Source organism: Aspergillus steynii (genome assembly GCF_002849105.1).
Source record: "Aspergillus steynii IBT 23096 chromosome Unknown P170scaffold_5, whole genome shotgun sequence".
Classification (NCBI taxonomy): Eukaryota; Fungi; Ascomycota; class Eurotiomycetes; order Eurotiales; family Aspergillaceae; genus Aspergillus; species Aspergillus steynii.
The window spans coordinates 2,190,931-2,210,930 of NW_020194402.1; the positions used below are offsets into that span (position 1 = coordinate 2,190,931).

Consider the following 20,000-nt stretch of genomic DNA (forward strand, 5'->3'; position numbering starts at 1 on the left):
ATACTGTTAAGCTTGCTTGTTGCTATCTTACCTGATCAGTTATCTTGTCCGTATCCCCGCCAAGCAACATAATTATTATATAAGGAGGCCTTCTGTTTGGCTGGCCGCGCGTCTCACATAAACACGCAGTAATCAGACGCGTTCGAACGGGCAATCCTGCGCGTCACTAACTAGGTGTATGCTATCACACACCTTTGTTCGCCATTTAGAACCCCTAAGATTAGACCGTCTATCATATCAATGTTGCCTTCTGTTTCCCAGCGCCTCGTCGCCTGCCTTGTCCGTATATATTAAAGGGATATGTCCTGAATGGCGCAGGACAAAGTCACTGGCCTGCCAATATGCTGTTACAAGGGACAAGAACTACCAGACGGACATGAAGAGGCCAAACAGCGGTAGACCGCGTTTAATCTGAGCTTCGTCAATCCCAAGATAACTCCCAATATACTGGGCCTTATTGGCTCCTTTCCCCCGCTGTAACCGCTTCCTGGATTAATGATTCATGGTCTGAACTGACCGCTTCCACACCAGAAGATCAACCATAATTGCCTTACAGGCCCTCAGAGAAATATCCAAGCTGAGGATTGCACAATGTGTCGCAGATTACTCGACATACCCTGAAATCTGGTATTCTCGGTTGCCAGGTGTCACACGCCTGCATAACGGGCTACGGCGCCGGGCTGCACACCCACGCGAAGCATTTCTTTGAGCGAGGATGACCGTATAAGACCGAACATGGTTAATCGCCGTCTAGGTACGGATCCCCCGGCAGATTATCCAATATGAATGGCTCCCAGCCGGAAGGACGGGGCCATCGGCTGCGTCCATCTGCACCGCAATAACATTATGAACTGGCTAAGCGGTACGTGGTTGTGGATTGTATGTCAACTTGGGGCGCATACTTCCCAGGCTTCGAGGTATATGCTGCTGAATCAGACATCGAAGTGCCTGCTGACATCCAGCCTGACGCATCTAGCACCCGAATACGAGATGACACCGTCAACCAGCGAAGCGAAAGACATAAACCACCCTCCCATGATTCCAGGATCGGCTTGCCTCCATCTATGTCTCGCAGTTGCGCCAGGGATATAGCCTCGTCGGCTGCGCCGTTTGACCGGCTACGGTGCCAATGTTGCGGTGGCACACGTTCACGGTCTTACCATTGCCGACACTACCATGACCCCATAGCGTATCCTGCCATAGGGGTCTGCTCTCGCCGTCGGACGGGCTGCGCAAACATGAAGATGTCGAAAGAATGGAGTATCCTGGGCCCGATTCCGGAGCTACCTGGCTGGGGCCATGCGATGGACCAGGGGTGACCGTTATCGCGCAAGAAACAGATGTCAGCCATGTTAGTAATAGAACGTCCGTAGGATAAAAGCAGGGAGATTATCGAATCGATCAATATGCATAAGTAATCGTCAAATAAGCGGCCATCCGCAGATCTGTCTTTTGGAATGGCCACGGCTCTCAAATATTCGGGAGACGACCCACTTGAGGTGGTTCGTGGACGGTTCGGCAGCGTCGGCCGCTGTGTCAGTGTCTAGCCACTCATTGTACGGCTCAACGTCAATATCCAGGAGCCTGAGCTCATCGCTCGTCTGGCTGAACGATTGCCTTGACCTGGTTGCGGATAGACTGTCGGATACCCACTGTAGACGAGTGACCTGTTAGTATGGCTTGGCCGGAAACATCAGCCATCCCCAGACTTGGAAGAGTGTTCATACCGCCTACAAACATACTCACTTGACGTGTATTTAGGCACTCCCTCATAGTCTGCGCCACATCCAGAGACCCTTCAAGGGATCGGAGTCTAGTACCGGGTTTATGAAAGGGCTCATTCTTGCAGGTTTGGCGGTGGTAGAGGGAGAAGTGGAGGATATATCACGGTCAGCTTACGAACGGCTGTCTGCTCGACTGTCGCAGTACCTTGGCTTCTTGGCGATCGAGGTCAAGCAAATGTTGCATGTTCACTCAACGGCGATTGTCTAGACATTGTTAGCTCAGTCCACCGTTCTATGGGAGACAACGACGAATTGCTGCGAAAGCGCGGTACCAAGGTCTTCCGTTTTCCAGACAACGATGAGCTTCCGTACCACGGCGTGGTGCTGTTCACTCGCTAGGACACGTGTCTGGGTAAGCGAGAATACTCGTACAATCTCGACATCCTCTACAATGAGAAGCACGGTCCGGAAATGAGCGAGACCAGGCGGTCTCCCGTATGGCCCTAGCACGGGCGCGGTCTTTCGCACGTTGTAAAGTCGTTTGGCTTTATAAAGCGCAACTGCAAATGCAGAAGACTGTGGGCGGACTAGCACATGTAGCGTACAGGAGCTCGTGACTGTAGCCAATGTATCTACCTCTCCTAATGTGCACTCCAGGCCCGTGAAGTGCTACGGTCCCTGGGTTTGCGTTGGTGAACCCTCCGGCCCTGGCGTCTTTCCAGGATGCGATGTAGAAAAGCAGCAGTTGGCCGGCAATGCACAAGCCTGCATGTGGGAGCCAAAGGTACACATATTGTCCCAGCTCAACCTTCCACCGAGAGGGAACGGTGATGTCCATCCTCAGCAGCTCATGACCCGGGAATACGACAATAGAAGGCCAGGGGCATCCCCCGCGCCTTATTAGAGGGACAGTCAAGGGATCCGCAGTCAGGGCGACTAACAGTGACGCTGCAGCCACCAAGTATCGGAGGTATTTTGATCGACGCATCTAGACATGGCAGACATCGAAGCCAGACCGGTTGACCCCGAGTGATAGTGACACTTCATCGCCAGCTGCGGGTGACGGCGAACAACCACATGCAGCGTCACGGGAAAGATCAAGATCATGAAACATGCTGCTTGTTTCTGATTAGATACATGATTGGTATGGGGGAATATGCCACACTGGATATTTCCAGAGATAGTGAGTGATATCTCACTAGAAGGAACGTAATGCTGTCGTATGGCTGGCACTGGTTGGTCATCATTTAGGATAGCAATAGCTCCATGGAGCGGGGTGGATGACGACCATCCGGCCAATTCATCGATGCATCCATGCTACCGCCGACCAATCAATCCCAGAAGATACGCGGGAAGGCCGAAGGTTAAACCTGTCTACAAAGAAATGAGATTAGTAACCGCGACCGCGAGTTTGGCAGCACGTCGGCGCACAGTGACCCAGGATCGAGCTCGCAAGGCCAGTGGCAGGATGTTCACTGAGCAGAAGTGTGACCATGGAACCCTGTTGAATGTGAGCATATCGAAGTGACAGAATGGTCTCGAGGGCGAGTAGCCAAGGAGCCACCGTACGAGCCAACTTGCCAGGGCGATTGCGGTGCATATTCCATACCAATCAGTCTGCGATATGTGGGCGATATGGCCATACCAGAGGGATGTCGCTGGAGGCATTCTGCTAGTCGGGGTGGGTAGCCTGGGGAGCAGGGTGTATTTGTATCCCGTCTGCGGTGCCTTCTGAGAGCCCTAAATTAGATGCTTGCAACAGGGAAGTTGGAGTAAGCAGACTTAATGGGCATTAATGCGGGTGGTCTGTTCCATCTTACTCGATCTATCTTTGGACCCTGACCGGCGGCAGAATGACTGGGATCTAGGAAAGTGATAGACAAGAAACTGAGGGGCCTCTTTCTTAACACGCGGGCGAGATGTTTCCGAACTAGAGAAAAACTAACCGGCGCATGTACACACACACACACACACAATTTATTAACGCCCGGCGGCTGAACCGAAAGGGCAACTATCACTGAACTATTATACATGTCCAAATATATATGCCTTGTCTCCTCGAAGCCCATGCATGACCACGCTCATTTTATGTTGTATCAGCAGTCAGTATCATCGCGGTCCTTGTGGGTTAGTAATTTGGTTGGTAGACTAGCTTGAAGGCGCTTCTTCAAGTGTTCAACATCCTATTCTCGGCAATTGAAGCGCGTCTACCGTCTCTGGCACAAGGTGGTTGTTGTAGGTTAGTTTGGGGAGGGTATCATTGGTGTTGGCTAAAATGGTTAAACAGCTTCGAGTCGGCCTCGATTGCAAATTGTATTGAGGCTTGTACTGCTTCCAGGTTCGGCGACCAGCCCTGATCATTGGAAGGGGATTTTCCGCCTAGAAAGAAGGATATGTTCTCTCGGTGGGTATGGGTATATTGCAGCATTTCCGTCTGTTGTGCGGTCTACTTCTGATATCGAAAGAGGAAGTGCTTGACTGTTTCACTTGCTTGTCCACAGGCACACTGGTCCGTCTGTGATATATTGATTTGATAGAGATATCCATTTAATCTTGCCATGCCGGTTCGGAGTTGAGCCAGCACGCTCGCTTCTTTCCATGATAACCGGTCATACAGTTGCCGGGTGTGTTTGCCTGGGAGTGCTGCATCCACTCGTTTAGCGTGTCTCCCTACGCTCTCTGGCAGGCCATTTCTGGGGACTGCTTGGGAACGTGCGATTTTCAGTGTGGTCAACTTCATCCTGGGGACCTGTTTTTGCGGGACAGTGTCTTTTTGTGTCGCGGCTCTGGCCTGCTCTTTGGCCAGACCTAGCAGTTTATTGTCTTTGTTAGCGGGGATCCAACGGATATTGATCTGGTTTCTATGTCTCCGCAGTCTTCTTATTAACTTGTATAGTTGGCAGACGAATTCCTGGCCCGACTGTTGTCGGGGATTTCTTAGTGTCAGAGCCGCCGCTTTGTTGCTCGTGAGCAGCGAAATTTTATAAGCTTTTAATCCTATTGCCGTGTTCAATGCATGTGCCATTGCTGCTAGCTCTGCAGAGAATGGATTTTGCTCCGCTCTTGCACCTAATGTGATAGAAAAGGTCTTCAGTTTCGGTTTTTGATACTGAGGCGGCTGTTTCTCGGTTGCCACCCCAAATCCTACTACCGCGTTTCGTGCCGAACTGCTGACCGCGATCTGCATTGGCCTGTCTGGTTCGGTTTGTGACTCCGGGATTACTTGTATATCAGCCTGCACGCGTGCCTCCCATGGTGGTAAAGTAAACGGATTGATAGTTTCAAGTGTTTCTATCTCGATGTTCTTCAGCGCGTCCGCTATATGGTATAACGGTGAGCAATAGAACCTCCTGAATTTCTTGATCCGCGCTGTATTTCTGCGGAGGGGATTGGTCTCTGGTAGGGTGTGGATGTCTGTCCATATCTTCACGGCCTGTCTCCAGAATCGCTGTTATATAGTAGCAATGTGGGCCTCCGCCTCTGCTACACTGGTCGCAACCGTGAGGAACGTTCCTACTATGGTCTGCGCTCCTACCCTTTGGACTCGGTTGATCGGCCCGATGGCCTTATCCTTGCACGCGTGCATCCAGACATTAGACGCGTAGTCCACCACCGGGGCCACCGTCGATGTGAAGAGCTGCCGCGCTGTTGCGGGGGTTAGGCCTCGAAGTCGTCGAAGCTCCATCGCTGCCTCCAGGCCCTTGGACGCTGCCCTCGCGATATGTTCCTTGTACTTGAGTCTCGTGTCCATTAGGACCCCCAGGACCTTGACATGGTCTTTGGGCTCAACAGTTTGTCCCTTGATAGTAAAAGGATCCTGGTCTACTTTGTGCGCCTTGGGAGCAAAGTGTATGATAGCTGTCTTGTCTGCTTTGAAGGTTGCTCCGCTCCTCTTTTCCTAGTCGAGTGCTTTACTGATAATTGTTTCAATACCTTCCCGGTTACTCCGTGCAGTTGGCCCGGTCACCCATGCGGTGAAATCGTCCACAAAAGCGATCGCTCCGCCCTGGCTGTCGATCTGTCGTTGAACAAGGTCTGCATTGAAGAAGAGGAACAGGATCGGAGACAGGGGCGAGCCCTGTGGCAGTCCAGCCTGTGGCAGACTTTAGACCTCAGACAACTACCTATTGATTTGGATATTCGCTGTTCGTTCCGAGCAGAACGCCTCAACCCATCGAAGCAGGATCTCCGGTATGTCTCGGGCTTTTATCCTCTGAATCAATTGTTCTTTGCACACTCTGTTGTAGGCTCCTTTGACATCAAAGCTGATCAGGCTTAACACCCGTCGGCCGCGCCACGCCGTGTAGATTTGCTCTTGCAGGAGCACGAGTGCTTATTCCGCGGACTGTTGTTTTCGGGCTCCGAAGTGGCTGGTCGGGAGCAACCCGTGAGTCTCTACCGCGTGTGAGATTCTTTTTGCGACCACTAATTCTAGTATCTTTCCTAGTGTCGCTAGGAGTGAGATCAGCCTCCATGCCTTGGCGATTGCATAGTTCTCTTTATTCAGCTTTTTGAGTGGTATAATCTTCGCGTGTCTCCACTGTCTTAGCAATGTGCCTTCCTCCAGCAAGGATTAGAATAGATCAAGGACCCTGTGCTTGACCGTGGGCCACGTCATCTTCCAGACTATCACTGGTAGGCCATCTTCGCCAGGCGCCTTCCACGACTTTGCCGCCAACAGTTGCCGCTCTACCTCCTCTATCGTGATGGCGGGTATCTCTACCGGTGCTTTCTCAGGTCTAGTTCCTTCATTGTCAATATTGTCTGGCAGAGGCGGAAAGAATTTAGTTAATAATTCTTCTGCTTGCTCCGTATGATCAGTGGTGGTGTTTCTATTTGTTCTTAGGAGCTGCGGGACCTTCCCGAATGCTATATCCTCCCCCGATTTCAGGTATTTAGCGGCTTTCCAGATGTTATTATTGTCTGCAAGAAATTTGTTCCAGTGCTTTTTTTTCTGTTTCCGGATAGCGTCATAATACTGTTTTGCCGCACTTTGGGCCGTCTTTTCTAGATGTGGTACCTTTCGCCCTGCCCGTCGCTCAGACCGGGCGCGATTTCGCTAATAAATATATATTTGGCGGAGCTGTGTCAGGTCAGCTGTCTACCATCTCTTCGCGTGTGGCGACAGTCTTGCTTTTGGTGTCAAGGCATGCACTGCTTCTGAGACTGCAGACATCAGTCGATCGGTTTTCTGCTGCACTGTGCCTTCCGACGGAGTGGCAGCCAGGGTGCTCGCGATTCTGGCGTTAATCTCTTTCCATAGCGCGTTTTTTAGTAGCAGCTGTTCCTGATGCTTTAGGATCGGCCATGGGGTATTAAATACAGTCTCGATGGCGCAATAATCCGAGCCATAGTCTGTCTTATATATCGCACACTTAGCCACCGAGTCTGCCAGGTTTTCTGAGGCCAGGACGAGATTAATTATAGACTCACAGTCCCCGCTCTGTCCTTTGCCATGCCATATCTTTGTGCCTTGTTTGAGTAGACTGCTGAGGGAATATTTATTTATAAGGTTAATGATTAGATCCGCTTCACCTTGCCTTGTCAGCGACACGTCATCTCCTCCCCAGAGTTGGTCATGACGGTTGAAATCTCCCACAATCATGAGCTCCACCATGGTGCCCGTGTCGCGCTGTACTTTCGTGATCACCTTTCTTAGGTAATCGCACACGTCGTCCAGTGCTGGGGCATCCCCTCCCTCTACGTAAACTGATACCATAAAGATCAGTCGCCCGGGAAACCGGATAACTGCTGCTGTCAGATCTGGGGATTTAATTGTTACTTGCTCCGCCTTTATATCTTTCTTGATCCAGAGCATACTTCGGATCGCCCATCTGCCTTCCCTCCAGGTAGAAGGCACCATCTTTGTCCATTTATAATATCCCATCGGGGTAGTCAAGAGCCGGCCTTGAATTCTCCTCGCTTGGGGTTCCTGAATCGCTAATGCCACTGCATTCTGGGTTTCTTCGTCGTTCATTAAGCTCTCGTGCACTACACCCTGTTTCCTCACGTTCAGTTGAATTACTCGGAGAGTTTTATTCATGACGTGATAGATAGAGCCTCTGACAGTTTTTGCTGTACGATTTATGAGGGCCTCCGCATGGAACGTACTTTAGAACCGTTTGGTCGCAGTTACTGTGGCGATGGCCTTCCGCGGCGTATTTTGCACACCTCTGGATGTTCTTGTACTGGAATGCTTTATGGCTAATCTTCTGACAGTTGTAGCATTGTATCGGTCGTGGTTGGTGTTTAAAGACTCTGGTCACACCGGATTTCTCTCCGGCGTGAAAGAACCTGTCGACCAGAAGTCTCTGCGCATCAGCGCCTTTCGTTAGGTAAACCATTATTGACCCATAGGCCTTTGCACTCTCCTTTCTGCTGAGCCACGCGATCTTGGCAACGGTGGCTTCGTTCTCCTCGCTGAAGGCTGCTGCGGCCCCTACCCGGATATCCCTATTTTTATCGAGCACTGCGGCCTTATTGACGCTGTTAACTTTGATCGGGTAAAGCTCGTCACGGAGCACCCAGGCTCCCGCGCCAACCTTTGTTTCCGCCACTTTTTTGACTAGCTGGTGTTCAGTTTCGTCGCGGCATACTATTCTGATCCGGTTTATGTTTTTCGAATCTACCGTGACAGCGCGACAGCGCCAGTGCATGTGGTTTTCTATCGTCCGAATTTCTGTCTCAACCGCCGCCCGTATTAGGCCTGCGGACATCCTCTCACGTTCATCATCTGCCATCCTTGAAGTGTCTATCATGCAATATAATATGTCGGTGAAGGCGGTCGGTGTCGTGTTCGATGTTAAGAGAGTCCGTATGTTGCTCGGGTGACTGGTTGGAGGGGTGCGGGCGACATCTGCATAGGACAGGGAACTTGTGGGGTCTGAAGGACTGATTGTAATGCGCAGGGATTGAATTTCGCGGAGGATCTCATCGTGACTGTTTTGAGAGTATGCCTCAGATTACGGTGTCAGGGGTCTATCTGTCAGGGTCTGCAGCTCGTGTCAAACTTCTGCGAGTACGGCACTAAATTCTTCTTTGACTTTCTGAAGCTCTTCCTTATGTAGTTCATCTCGCCGTCTGATCTCTTTCCTGAGTTTGATAAGCTCTTTAACAAATATGGTGGCGTCTAGGTCCTCGCTCTCTGTCGAGGAGTCGTCCGAAGTCACCGTATTATGCTGGGCTACTGGTTTGGCCCGGGTCTTCTTCTTCCGCTGGGGGTGCTTGTTTCTCTGCTCGGTATCGATCTCTTGGTCTCGAGCATAGTGAGTCGGTGGTCTTGTGGTACGTTTCGGCCTCGCCAATCGTGGTGGTGAATTTTCGTGTTCGTCGCGGTCGGGCGGTTCAGGGGTTCGCGTCTCGGCCCGTCCCGACATTTTTTCCTAGCAACGCAGCCTCTTCTATATGATCACACTTAAATCCCAACAGTGTACAGGGTTTCCGGCAACTGGTGTCACCACTGACGTGGCGTTACAGTAGTGATGAATTGTTCCGGCGCATGTACAGTAAAAGTCAAAAGTAATGTCACCCCTAAGAACTGTTTCTTGGTTTCTCAGACCCTAGCACGAAAGACACTAGTACTGATTAGGAAGATCCCGGAATAATAATATTCCCTCAGTTACGACGTATTGTACAATACCGCTATTAGAATGACGTCATGTTTGGTCTTTGTACGGTTCCATACACGGGGTCGAAGTGGCTGGAAGCTTCCATGTAAACTAGTGCAAACCGTCGAACCGTCGAATCCTAGGCTCCTTGGTTAGGCCAACCGTCAACATCTTTCCTGTTCCTATCTTGCCCTTGATATACTGGGTTCATGTGACCGATCTGCCACGCACAATTTCGGATTCTACGGTACACAAAATTGCTGGCCGTATAGGGGCTCGAACAATTGTTTCTTGCCTGCTTACTGCAGTCGCAAAAGCGCCCGCGTTGAAAATACTCTCATTGAAGGCAACGATATGAAATGGCCCCCGCTCTATATCTCCTTTCTAAAAAAGGCCCTCACCTTTGTAAATAGGATAGGAAGCCCTGCGCCGCCCCCGAGCGCAAGCACGTAACGGTTGATGAGAGTGGAAAGAATAAATACTGTAGAGGAGCGCCTCTGTTCTCATTCCGCAGGAAGAACCGATGCAGGAGAATGTTCGAGTAGCTTGGTCAATCATTCTGCGTCATAATGTCGCTGCATGGGTCATGTAGTGCCGACGATGATGCGTCTAGTATTTACAGCCGACCACCCCATATACCGAAGCTTGCGCAGCCATCGGCTTGTCCAGCCCCGCATGATCTGCCCGACATTCAACCGCTCGATCACCAAATATACCTGGCTCGCGGATCCACCATCGCGCTGGAAACCACCCGGGCACGGTTGCAGTGTGCCAAAGCCAACCGGCGACTCTCGTTGCCGGAGACCATCGTCGAAAAGAAGCGACAGTGGCAATGTCAGGATCACGAGAATCGCTTCTTTGAAACCTGTCTGGAAATCCTGGAGGATTTGTCCGCGGTCGCCGTCGATGTATCTCAAGAGCTGATTTTGCAATACGAGTTCGAGCCAGAGACCAGCCCGGAGGGCAACGCGCGCGTTCGACGAGCAAACCAGCGGCTTCGCAGCGCCCTGCAGCAAGCGCTCCAGCGGGAAGCACGTGCGGAGTTTGAATGGAAAAGACAATGGAATGTTCCTCGGATCGGAGGACCTTCCGTGAGGTGGGTCTAGGGGCGGGCAACACTTCATTAGGTGCTACTTGGTCATGTATATGTAGCGCCGTCTCATCTTGATCTATGGACAGACTATACCGTATGTCATGGGACGCGACACTCTTCTACTTCCCACCAACTGTCCACCCCACGTAGCCGTTTCCCAGCCAAGGCGTTTAGGAGCGTAGTAGATATCTGCCTCTGAGGTGGTCCTGGGGCTCTCGAGATGAGCGTCTATCCTCAATTGACGGCAAAGCCCCTCCTTTTCGCCCCAATGGCCGGTGAGGGAATCGTTCACGACCGTCTAATACCTGCGGGGCTAGTTGCGGTCTGGACAACAGCGGTGGTCTGCTGGCGATGATGATATCGTCGCCATGGCCGACGCCCAACCCGCTCCGCTGCCATCCATAGCTGCGGCTCGGTGGTGCAGGGATAAGGCCACCTAGTGCCCAGATTTTGACCAACATCCCCTGTATACGCGGGTTGATGGCCTTGTGTTCTGAGGAAGCAGGGCAAAGAGGCCATGGACCGGTGAACCCAGCGTAGTCAATCTGGCCATCCGGGTAAAGCTGGTAGCGCGCCGAACCGCCCTGACGTTTCCATTCCACTGTACTGGAGGACAGTTATGGAGCGAACCACAGTGCAATGAGAAGCTTCCTGATCGCCTTCTTGTCTTCTTACCCCATCAGGGCAACAGCTGCATGGGCGGGAGTGGCTCTGTGGCTGCCCAGGCACGTCACGGCAGCACCGGATAAAACTAAGTGACACGAGATTTTACATGATCTGTACAGATTGTCTAATATTTATAACGTCTGCTCGCGCGCAAAAAAACTACACAATTGACTTGGCCCGCAGCGAACTCATTGTCTGTCACCCTAAGAATAGTCCCGAGATAACCAACTCCTCGCCATCTTCAAGACCGTTGACCATCGAAAATCATGAGGCAGATGTCGCTGGAGCAGGCCAATCACCCGGATCGGCTTGGCATAGCTCGGATGCCTCTGCGCAATTGCACGCAGGAGCGTGGTATCGTCAATCACTCCATGCGCCATTGCGGCTTCCTCGTCCAGACAGCGTTGAATTGTTTGGAGCTGTCGTTGAAAAAAAGCAATGCCAGCCTGACGTGCCCGATCGTACAACCGGGCTGCCGTGGATTTTGCGATCGCACAACCACCGTCCTCTCTCAACCGAGCCGTGCGTCGGGCACGCCGCCCGTGCTTGTTGCCGCCTTTGGACAATGATCCTATATTTGCTTGGCTAGTAGATACTAGATGCAACAGTTCAGCCACAAAGTGGTCCATGGAACGCTTCATGTGCTCATTGCTCGTCATGTCGCCTCCAGGGGTGAAAGGGGGGTTGCTCACCGGCCCCACTGTTTTTTCACTGATAGAGGGAGTCCAGTAGCCGGTAGGACTATTTTGACCGTCAGCCGCTGGCCGCTGACGAAATTGATCTGTCTGAGCATTGTCTCTGGACTCGGTTGGTAAGTTCACAGAGGATGCCATTGGGTTGTGGAAAAGAACTAATGCCTGTGAATGGCTGTCATCCGGTAAGGTATCCTTGAGTATTTGAACCGACATTTCATGGTTCCTGTCCATGACGCTAGATTCCGGACGGTCTGCATATGCACTGTACGGAACTTCCTTGACGAGGTATTGGTCGCCGCGTGAGCCGTCCATGGGGCCGGGCAGTTGCAAGCTTGGGTTTGAACATATCATGACAAGCCATGCCCAATTTATCAGGATCAGGTTACGGTATACCGGACGTGCCGGTCTCCCCAGGTGCCAAAAAGGAGATCCTGAGCAGCCCTTCACACGGAAACGCGCGTAGGATAGCCCTTCATTTTCCTGGGTGTACACGGTAAGGCGATCATGTTCTTGCTCCATTAGCACGCGCAATGATACGCCCCATCAACTTTGCTTTGTTACAAATATAGATAAGAAATAAGTTGCAGTGAATCTATTTGCGGCCCACACTTTGTTGAAACTCGCCCTGCGGAAAAGGAAAGTGAAAAAACCACTATATATCATTTTAACCATTAGCACAGCACCTACAGTAACAAAGGCAGGTTCAGTAAGGATAATGAAGAGTACCCGGCAAATCGTCAAGCGTGTAGGGGCTTAATCCAAACTGGAATCTGGGGCATATTGCAGCTGGGGAGCCCAGGAACAATACATCTCGGTATCGTTGTTTAGTTATTCTTTTCACGAGGGCCATTGTACCCACGTATGGGAGAAAAACACCCAGTATTTGCACATCCGGACTACCTGTCGCTAACCTAGATCTGAATTATTGTGTAATAAGACCGGATTGTCTTGCTATTAATACTAGTTTCGTTTCTGTTAATATTCAAGTGAAGGCCTCAGAAGATACTAAATGCTGTACATAAATACTCCCTTCCTCACAGCATCATGAAGACGTCGGCATCGCATTCCCGACAATATTCGTAGGACTTCCGGAGGAGCTCCTTCAGCGAGCCTGTTTCTGGCAAATCAATTTGAAGTTGTTGGAGTGGCGTGTACGGTGATCTTCTGTTCTTCGGCCATCGTATATAGAATCGGATTCTTTCACAGGAGTCTTCGGGCCCGAGAAGATAGTTGGGGTATAAATAGCCCAGGGGAACGTCGGTGCGGATCCATAATCTCTCAGAATCGAATGCGAAAGAAGCTCGGAATGTATATGTACCAGGCTGGGTGTTAAATGGTTCTAGGGGATGCGACGAGGTGCGATGGCGGCGGTAGGTGTCGAGTGGTTGTGATATCCATCTAGAAGTCCGATGGAGTTGTCTTTCAAGCGCACATATCTGAAGAGAGAGAAGTAGTTGTCAGTGCTCAGTCTCGTGGACTATCTTGCGTGCAGAGATTTCTCGCGTTGATGGTCTGGTACGGCCTCGCAGGAATATATTTTTATCAGTCAACGCTCAATCAAGGTAGAACTCACAGGGAGGGAGTCATAGCGCCTCAGGCCTTGGGTCGCTGCTCTCCTGTTGTTTCCGCCTCGCGGCTCTTAGCCAGGGGTCCGTAACAGAAATGCGCGCGTCAGATGGGGACCGGCGTCAGGTGATCATCCATGGTACGCCGGCCTGCTCGCAAGCGGTGGGTAACTCCCCGCATATGATAGGCTGGGACGGAGAATGAATAGCACCGGCCGACAGCGACCGGCATTATTGACAACCTCATGTGTCTCTTCGTCTGCCCAGATTCTTCGACATGGCCCACCCAGTAAATATCCAAGAAGATCGCGCCTCCCCAGCGTCGTGCGAGTTGAATGCAAATGACAGCACCCCTCCTGAGCAGCGTAACTTCCCTTTAACACCCCCACCGACCGGAGAACGACAAACACAAGACGCGTCGACTGTGGAGCGGGTTCTACGTACCTTCAAGGACCTTCGAAGCTCTTGTCCGACGTCGCTTCCTCTCACGGTGAAGCTGAAGCCAGTGCAGTATTCCAGACTACTTGGTGGACTTACAAAGGACCCAGACCTTAAGGCCTACGTCAACGACAAAGTGCGGTATGAGGCCCGTTTTCCCTCACGTATAATATGCGACTAAAAGTACTAGCTGGGAATTCGACGCAAAATCTGAACAACTTGATGTCCGGATGCCGACCCCGGTGCACGATATTTTCGTGACCTCCATCGCCGGCGAAATAGACAACCAACTCCAGCGAGTAGTTGACGTTAAAGGTCCGGCCAGCAAATTTGCGGCGCAGATCGTGAGCGGTGGATCTTCCCGCATCCTTCTAAGGACAGATACCACTGAGGATGATCAATTGGTGGATTCAGACGTGTGTCTCTGGCGCCAACCCGATGCCCAGTTCCAGCACTCTTTGGCAGCATATCCAGGCGTGGTACTCGAGGTTTCGTATTCGCAGGACGGCAAAAACCTCCAGAAGCTGGCCCGCGACTATATCATGCACTCTAATGGAAATATTAAAGTGGTGATTGGCATCGATGTCACATATGAAGGGAAGGAATCCACGTTGTCCTTATGGCGAGCGTCATATACGCCGGAAGAAGGCGAAGATTACTATAATCTGGATGTCATGCAGGAGGTCAAATCGGAGGTAATCCTGTCCACTATCTCTATTCAAATCCCAGCTGACAGAGATTAGATATTTCGAACGCGAGATGGTTGCCCCACGAACACAACTAAGAGTATCCGCGTTTGTCTTGCTGACTTCGGGCCGGATGAGATATCGGGTGAATATGAAGCAGTGGTTATATCACTCAGTTACGATACATTGCTCTCTCTTCTCACCCGTGCGGAGCAGGTGCATATCGCACGAGAGTCGGCTTCCGATAACCGCGGAGTCGAGTCCAAACGCAAGATTAGAAAGCGGAAGTTACCATCATCATCACCGGCTGAGCAGTTGAGATCCGATGATGAAGCGGAGCATCAGCGCCAGGAAATGCAAGCAGAGGAACGGGCTGCTGCGGCGGACGACGATTTCGAATTGCCATCATCCCGCCGGCGGCGGCTTACGGGTTAGAAGGAGATATGTTATGAATGTTTCTGCGGACAGGTCAGGGTTTTCCATCCAGAACTAGAAAAAATTTTGCCTCATCCGAGGAACGGTCTTGAAGCTACTTGTAACTTGGATGATATTACAAGGAGATTGTTTGGTTATTGCCGACTATTTCTACCTACGGGGAGGAAAGGTGACTGTACTTATCTGCACAGGATGGAGCTGGACACAGTGCGGAAGATACTATAAAGCAGTTCTATGAACGAGGAATACATTTATCCTGTTATCCAAACTCGCCAGCCTCTCAACGTGGATTGCCTTCGGTTTACCCTGGTTGATAGGCCGTTCAGAAGTAGAATTCTTGCCAGGGCTTATTGTAAATTCGGGAAAATGTGGGATGATCGCCCAATCAAAAAAGTACTGTCTATACAGGTGCTGTCAGGTTCTCAGAAAGATTGCGTTCTCCTGTTTTAACCCTCATGCTCTCCAGGAATTAAGGCCCATCACACTCACAGTCTGCTGGCCCAGGACTCGCTTGTGGCGCCTAGCAACTTGTCACCATTTGCTTGATACTGCCAATAAAAGAGAGGCTTCCAGGCATTGTTGCCTCAACCGTCGTTTAGCACAAGGGATGCCGTAGCTCAGATATTCTCTAAGCAACCCACCAACCCGTGGCCTTAGTACAGTATGTCGTCTTTTTATACCCGCAAGTGAGTGAGGTTCGACGAGCGAGAGCGCTGAATGGGGTGTATGCACCAATACCCCTCATTTCAAATCTCGGTGAGCCGTTGCTCGCAAACACTAGTGCATGACTCATTGTGATGCTGATAGTGGGAGACAAACTACGCAAGGGGGCAAGAAGGGGGTTAGAGTCAACCAGTCCATCCCCGACGCGCTATTACAAGTCGAACTTTACAAGCCGATAAGAAATTTTGGTAATCCAGAGGCAATAAATCGCAAGCATTTTGGCGCTGGATATACCGGTATCAGTCTGCAGATGAAGTGCTTTCGACGGAATTGAAGAATCGAATTCCACATAACGCACTTCCATGGCTGCCCAGGGCCCTGTAAATATGCTTTGGAACATTTCGTATCCATACTATGTACAACATCCGCTATCTACGCGCTACTCGAGGCAAGGGAAGGTCACGCTAAAGTTTTCGTTTATGGCGACATTACATTCCAATGTCAACTTGTGACTTCACCGATTTTTATCAGCAAGGGGGCATAATCGGTCGGCGACGTATATCTAGTGGGTTATATAGCATGCATCCATATCATTTGTATACTGAATTATCCTTCCTTCTGGAGTGACGTCGCCCTTAGCCAAATAATCGCCAATATGACGGAGCACAGACTGAATGATCTTTTGACCCCTCTATTTCTCAATGAGTATATCAGCAATGAGCTTCGGAGTATCTTCATTGACTTTGTCTTTCACGGTCGACCACGAAGAGACATCGATGGAGCCAACGGAATGAACTCGTGTGTCAGTGACGATATATCAGTAACTACAATATGTTCTCTAGAACCGACTCCTTCAGATTCCCGTCGATTCCAGAAAGTTTCATGGGTACCACAATGCGCATCGCGAACTGTTCTCTGGGATAAAATGAACCAACTGCTTCAAAGGCTGTGGGGTGATGCCATAGCTGCTGCTCAAAACGGAAATACATATCTGAGCACTCGGTGGGAGGTCGGCTGCTTTCGGAGGAGTGAGAATGGCAAATTGGAGTCCGCTCCTTTTGCATCCGACGATTTGGTATTGCTTCAGTAAAGAAATCCTTCCTGAATATCACCATTGGTTCCATCGCTGACGGTATGAAAGTGATATCTTCATTGAAAACCCCGTCATGGATCCTGCGTTGCTGGCAAAAATTGCCCTTTTGGCGATCATTCGGGGCCATCCCAGTATCGAAGATCTTGGTTACTGCGGTATGGCTTTTGTAAACCGATTTTCAGGGCAGTGGCCGGGAGTCCCGTGGAAACAATGGTGTTGCATGAATGATCCCTACTGTCATATGCAGTTTCACGCCCGCTATCTTCGCCGGTGTCCAGCAGATTGTGCTTCATTGCCAAACTGCGAAGGTTTACTCATTCAACGTGAATCTATGAACACCCAATTCCTAGGTGGCTGCAAACTTCGCGAGAGTCGGATAGCTATCTCTGTCAGTTCAATGATGGGCTCGAAGCCAGCTTCGTTCTCAACAGTCACTCTGCGAGACCACAAATCTGAGGAACACCATGACATGCGTAGTCCGCGCGCCAGAGAAGATGCTCGAATTCTTATGCGGGCTAACAACTGTGGTGGTTTCCCATGTGTTGCCGAATTCCAAGTCGAGACACATGTTCTGCTCCAGGACTGGCAGCAAGAATGGAACAGTACATTAGGTCATATTGAGCGGATAGTGGTATGTAACAGGCGTTCTATGATCTTTCTACATCTAAAGGCATAATGCTAACAGTAAGCCTTAGACTCGGAAATTCCGCCTACAGGACTGTCGGATTTACCATAAATGGCTCGAAATTTCTGAGAAATATATTTGCGAGACAAATGAGGACATAAGGCATCTAAGATCTAGTTTCACGTGTTGTTTTCCAAATGCACCTGACCAAATAAATGCGAACTGGGACAACTTGGTTGAAGGGCAATTGGAAAGAATGGCGCAGCTTAAAGGAAGAGTTAGAAAAGTTCGGGATACTGTCGTTGAGCGAGAGTTGATTTTCCAGTCAAACTCAAGAACGCGCCATGCTCAGTGTTTACACAGACTTGCCGAGGCCGCTACGGACAGGCAAATCTGGTGTAGCTGCATCAGGCCCGCTCCCAGATGTGCTGCCAGGCAGTGTTTCCAGAGGACTCAAAAAGGCTCTATTTTTTACTCGGCCTATTTGGCTTTATGCTTCTGGGTCAGCACATGGTCTAGAGCTAAGCCCAACTACATACCTATCCTCCTGCTGCTGCTGATTTCCGTACCCGTTATCTTTCGGTCAACAGGGGTTAAAGCGAAGTGACTCACTTTGATACTGAGTTACAGCATATTGATCAATGTTTAATCCAATACCATAGGCAGGAGTAGTAGGAAAGAAGCAAGATACCGTTTCAGTAAACACAGTAGAGCTGCATCTCCAAAAGCAACCGCCCCCTCTGATTTAATAAACTCCCAAAAACTGGAAACGTCATCCGTAATCGCACTGATAACCTCCGTTTTGCTTCTTAAATCTTCCTGATAATCCTCCTGATCCATAATGCTCTAAAGGAGGGAGGGCTCCCTCCGACTTCTTTAGGTTCCGATTGGCCCACTCAAGCCCCACCCACTGAGCTCCACGCACTATGTTCTTGAGTTGCCACACGCGCCCACGCGACGCGTTTATCAGTCTAAATAAAAACACCGCGATTCAGCTTTTGTCGACTATATCTATCGCTAACCACCTTTTCGCGTGTCGTACTTTAATCAAACAGAAAGGTTGTAATGGAGCAATTTCGCTACCTCCCCGAATATCGAGTACTTATATGCAGGCCTTGCGGTCGTGCTATTCCACCTGCGCACCTTTAGAGTCATCTACAAGATCATCGCAAAGAATGGCTAGGCCTTAACTCCGCTACGGCAATATCCCAGCTTAAGCAACAGCTCCAAAAATATGAATTAGCCGATCCCTTTCAGAAACAAGTCCCGATTCCACCCCCCTCTGCAACCGTCTCCTCACCCGGCAGCAAGCTCCCAAACCGATCTTATTCGTGATCAGATCTACGAGCGGATCCGACAATTAGAGCAGCAAGAGGAACAGCAAAATCGAACTATCACAGCAGATAGCCACCGCACTGCTATCCACCCCTGGCTCGAAAGGACTCGATGGCAAGACTATACCCAGGACTATACCTTTACCGAATTAGCCGCTTTTGCATATATGCCGGGTATAGAGCAAGAACCTCTGTTGCAGCTCTGGATAGAGAGCCTTGATACTATTCTTGATCAGGCTGTTGAGTCCATCTCTACCCACCGAATCAATATGTTTGATCAAGCTCGGATTAATAGCTTTGTTGACGACGCATACCGGCGGCCTAGCCATCGGCCTGTTTTCTATCATGTCCAGCCCGCAACTGAGAAGCGTTATCGACGGATCTGAAGTCGTCTTCTCTGCTTTATCTACCGTCCTACGCAGCCCGGACAGTCAATTCGATTAGGCCACCGCTTAACCGGACTACAGGCAGGTCTGCTCTTTCAGATGAGACAATCAAGTCAGTAATTATGTTCTTCTATTGGGCGGCCGGTATGGCCACTTATCGTAGGGTGGCACAGGCCCAGTAATTTCCGGGTTACTATGCAGAAATCGCCAAGCCATTCAATAAGTGGCTAGCGCGTGGAGCTGGCGCGCTAGGGACCAAAATGATTTTCTTGCAGGCAAATTCCACTGTGGATGTATTATATGACAGACACTGCCGTCTGGATGGCTAGAGCTCCGGTGAAAATGCTTGTATTCAGGTAGGTGGAAGATAGAGCTGGCTAGGTAGACTAAATACACACTGTGCGTCACATGCACAATCACGTGAGCAGCCATACAACCGGCAGGTTCCAACGCACCCCCCCTATGGCTGCGAACGAGCAAGGTTCTGCAGTAAAAAAAACACCAAAATAGACCATTCTTCTTCACAGCTGCGCTTCCATATCCCGTATCTATCCGGCCCGCAAATCGGCTCGCAGATCGGTAGGTAGGCGCGAAAAATGACCGTATATCGACCGTACGGTGTAGTAATAGTCCCTTTCGTGCAAATCGTTAAAAAAAGACATGAAGAATCTCTTCAGTAAAATAAGTATTCGAATCGTAGGCAGCGATCCATACGCTCTTTTTCCTCTCACAGTGGAGGCAGCGTCCACGCGCTCTTTATTCCTAACCCATCCGAAACTCTGTATCATCCCTGATCCGGGGCCTCATCCCAAATCTAGGGTCCAAAACGATGACGAAGGTAGATAGATTTGTACTGTAAGTCGAGGTCGAATTAGTAAGAAAGAAGGTCGTCTTTTCTCGTACGCTGGTAACTCAGCGTAGTAAGCTGCATCTGCGTTTCGCAGTGCAAAACAAGGGAAACGGTAGGCAAATCGCTTTAGAAGCGTCGAC

General features: G+C 50.3%; 5 protein-coding genes across 5 annotated transcripts; 3 read left to right on the plus strand and 2 right to left on the minus strand.

Moving 5' to 3' along the window:
• Nucleotides 1–1,590: 1,590 nt before the first annotated feature.
• On the minus strand, nt 1,591–3,392 carry P170DRAFT_447974 (uncharacterized protein; the record flags this gene model as incomplete). Its single annotated transcript, XM_024850933.1, has 8 exons — nt 1,591–1,652; nt 1,743–1,842; nt 1,930–1,973; nt 2,057–2,334; nt 2,423–2,620; nt 2,719–2,842; nt 2,924–3,041; nt 3,123–3,392. 8 exons carry the CDS (start codon nt 3,390–3,392, stop codon nt 1,591–1,593), a joined length of 1,194 nt encoding a protein of 397 aa, XP_024703503.1.
• A 6,508-nt stretch (nt 3,393–9,900) lies between these two features.
• P170DRAFT_510869 (uncharacterized protein) lies at nt 9,901–10,508 on the plus strand (the record flags this gene model as incomplete). Its single annotated transcript, XM_024854821.1, has 1 exon — nt 9,901–10,508. The coding sequence occupies one exon, from the start codon at nt 9,901–9,903 to the stop codon at nt 10,435–10,437; it is 537 nt and encodes a 178-aa protein (XP_024703504.1). The 3' UTR covers nt 10,438–10,508.
• A 720-nt stretch (nt 10,509–11,228) lies between these two features.
• P170DRAFT_497397 (uncharacterized protein) lies at nt 11,229–12,304 on the minus strand (the record flags this gene model as incomplete). The annotated part of the gene is made up of 1 exon (XM_024854110.1): nt 11,229–12,304. One exon carries the CDS (start codon nt 12,302–12,304, stop codon nt 11,294–11,296), a length of 1,011 nt encoding a protein of 336 aa, XP_024703505.1. The 3' UTR covers nt 11,229–11,293.
• A 1,297-nt stretch (nt 12,305–13,601) lies between these two features.
• On the plus strand, nt 13,602–15,165 carry P170DRAFT_437885 (uncharacterized protein). The gene is made up of 3 exons (XM_024849467.1): nt 13,602–13,929; nt 13,979–14,483; nt 14,532–15,165. Exons 1-3 carry the CDS (start codon nt 13,628–13,630, stop codon nt 14,907–14,909), a joined length of 1,185 nt encoding a protein of 394 aa, XP_024703506.1. The 5' UTR covers nt 13,602–13,627; the 3' UTR covers nt 14,910–15,165.
• Nucleotides 15,166–16,227: 1,062 nt separating this feature from the next.
• P170DRAFT_427314 (uncharacterized protein) lies at nt 16,228–17,353 on the plus strand (the record flags this gene model as incomplete). Its single annotated transcript, XM_024847767.1, has 5 exons — nt 16,228–16,374; nt 16,415–16,458; nt 16,518–16,647; nt 16,913–17,296; nt 17,351–17,353. 5 exons carry the CDS (start codon nt 16,228–16,230, stop codon nt 17,351–17,353), a joined length of 708 nt encoding a protein of 235 aa, XP_024703507.1.
• Between the last annotated feature and the right edge of the window lie 2,647 nt (nt 17,354–20,000).

Coding starts and splice junctions, on each gene's coding strand:
- P170DRAFT_437885 (XM_024849467.1), top strand. CDS start 13,628: ATGGCCCACCCAGTAAATATCCAAGAAGATCGCGCCTCCCCAGCGTCG. Junction 13,930..13,978: donor TACGTCAACGACAAAGTGCG/GTATGAGGCCCG, acceptor TAAAAGTACTAG/CTGGGAATTCGACGCAAAAT. Junction 14,484..14,531: donor TGCAGGAGGTCAAATCGGAG/GTAATCCTGTCC, acceptor GACAGAGATTAG/ATATTTCGAACGCGAGATGG.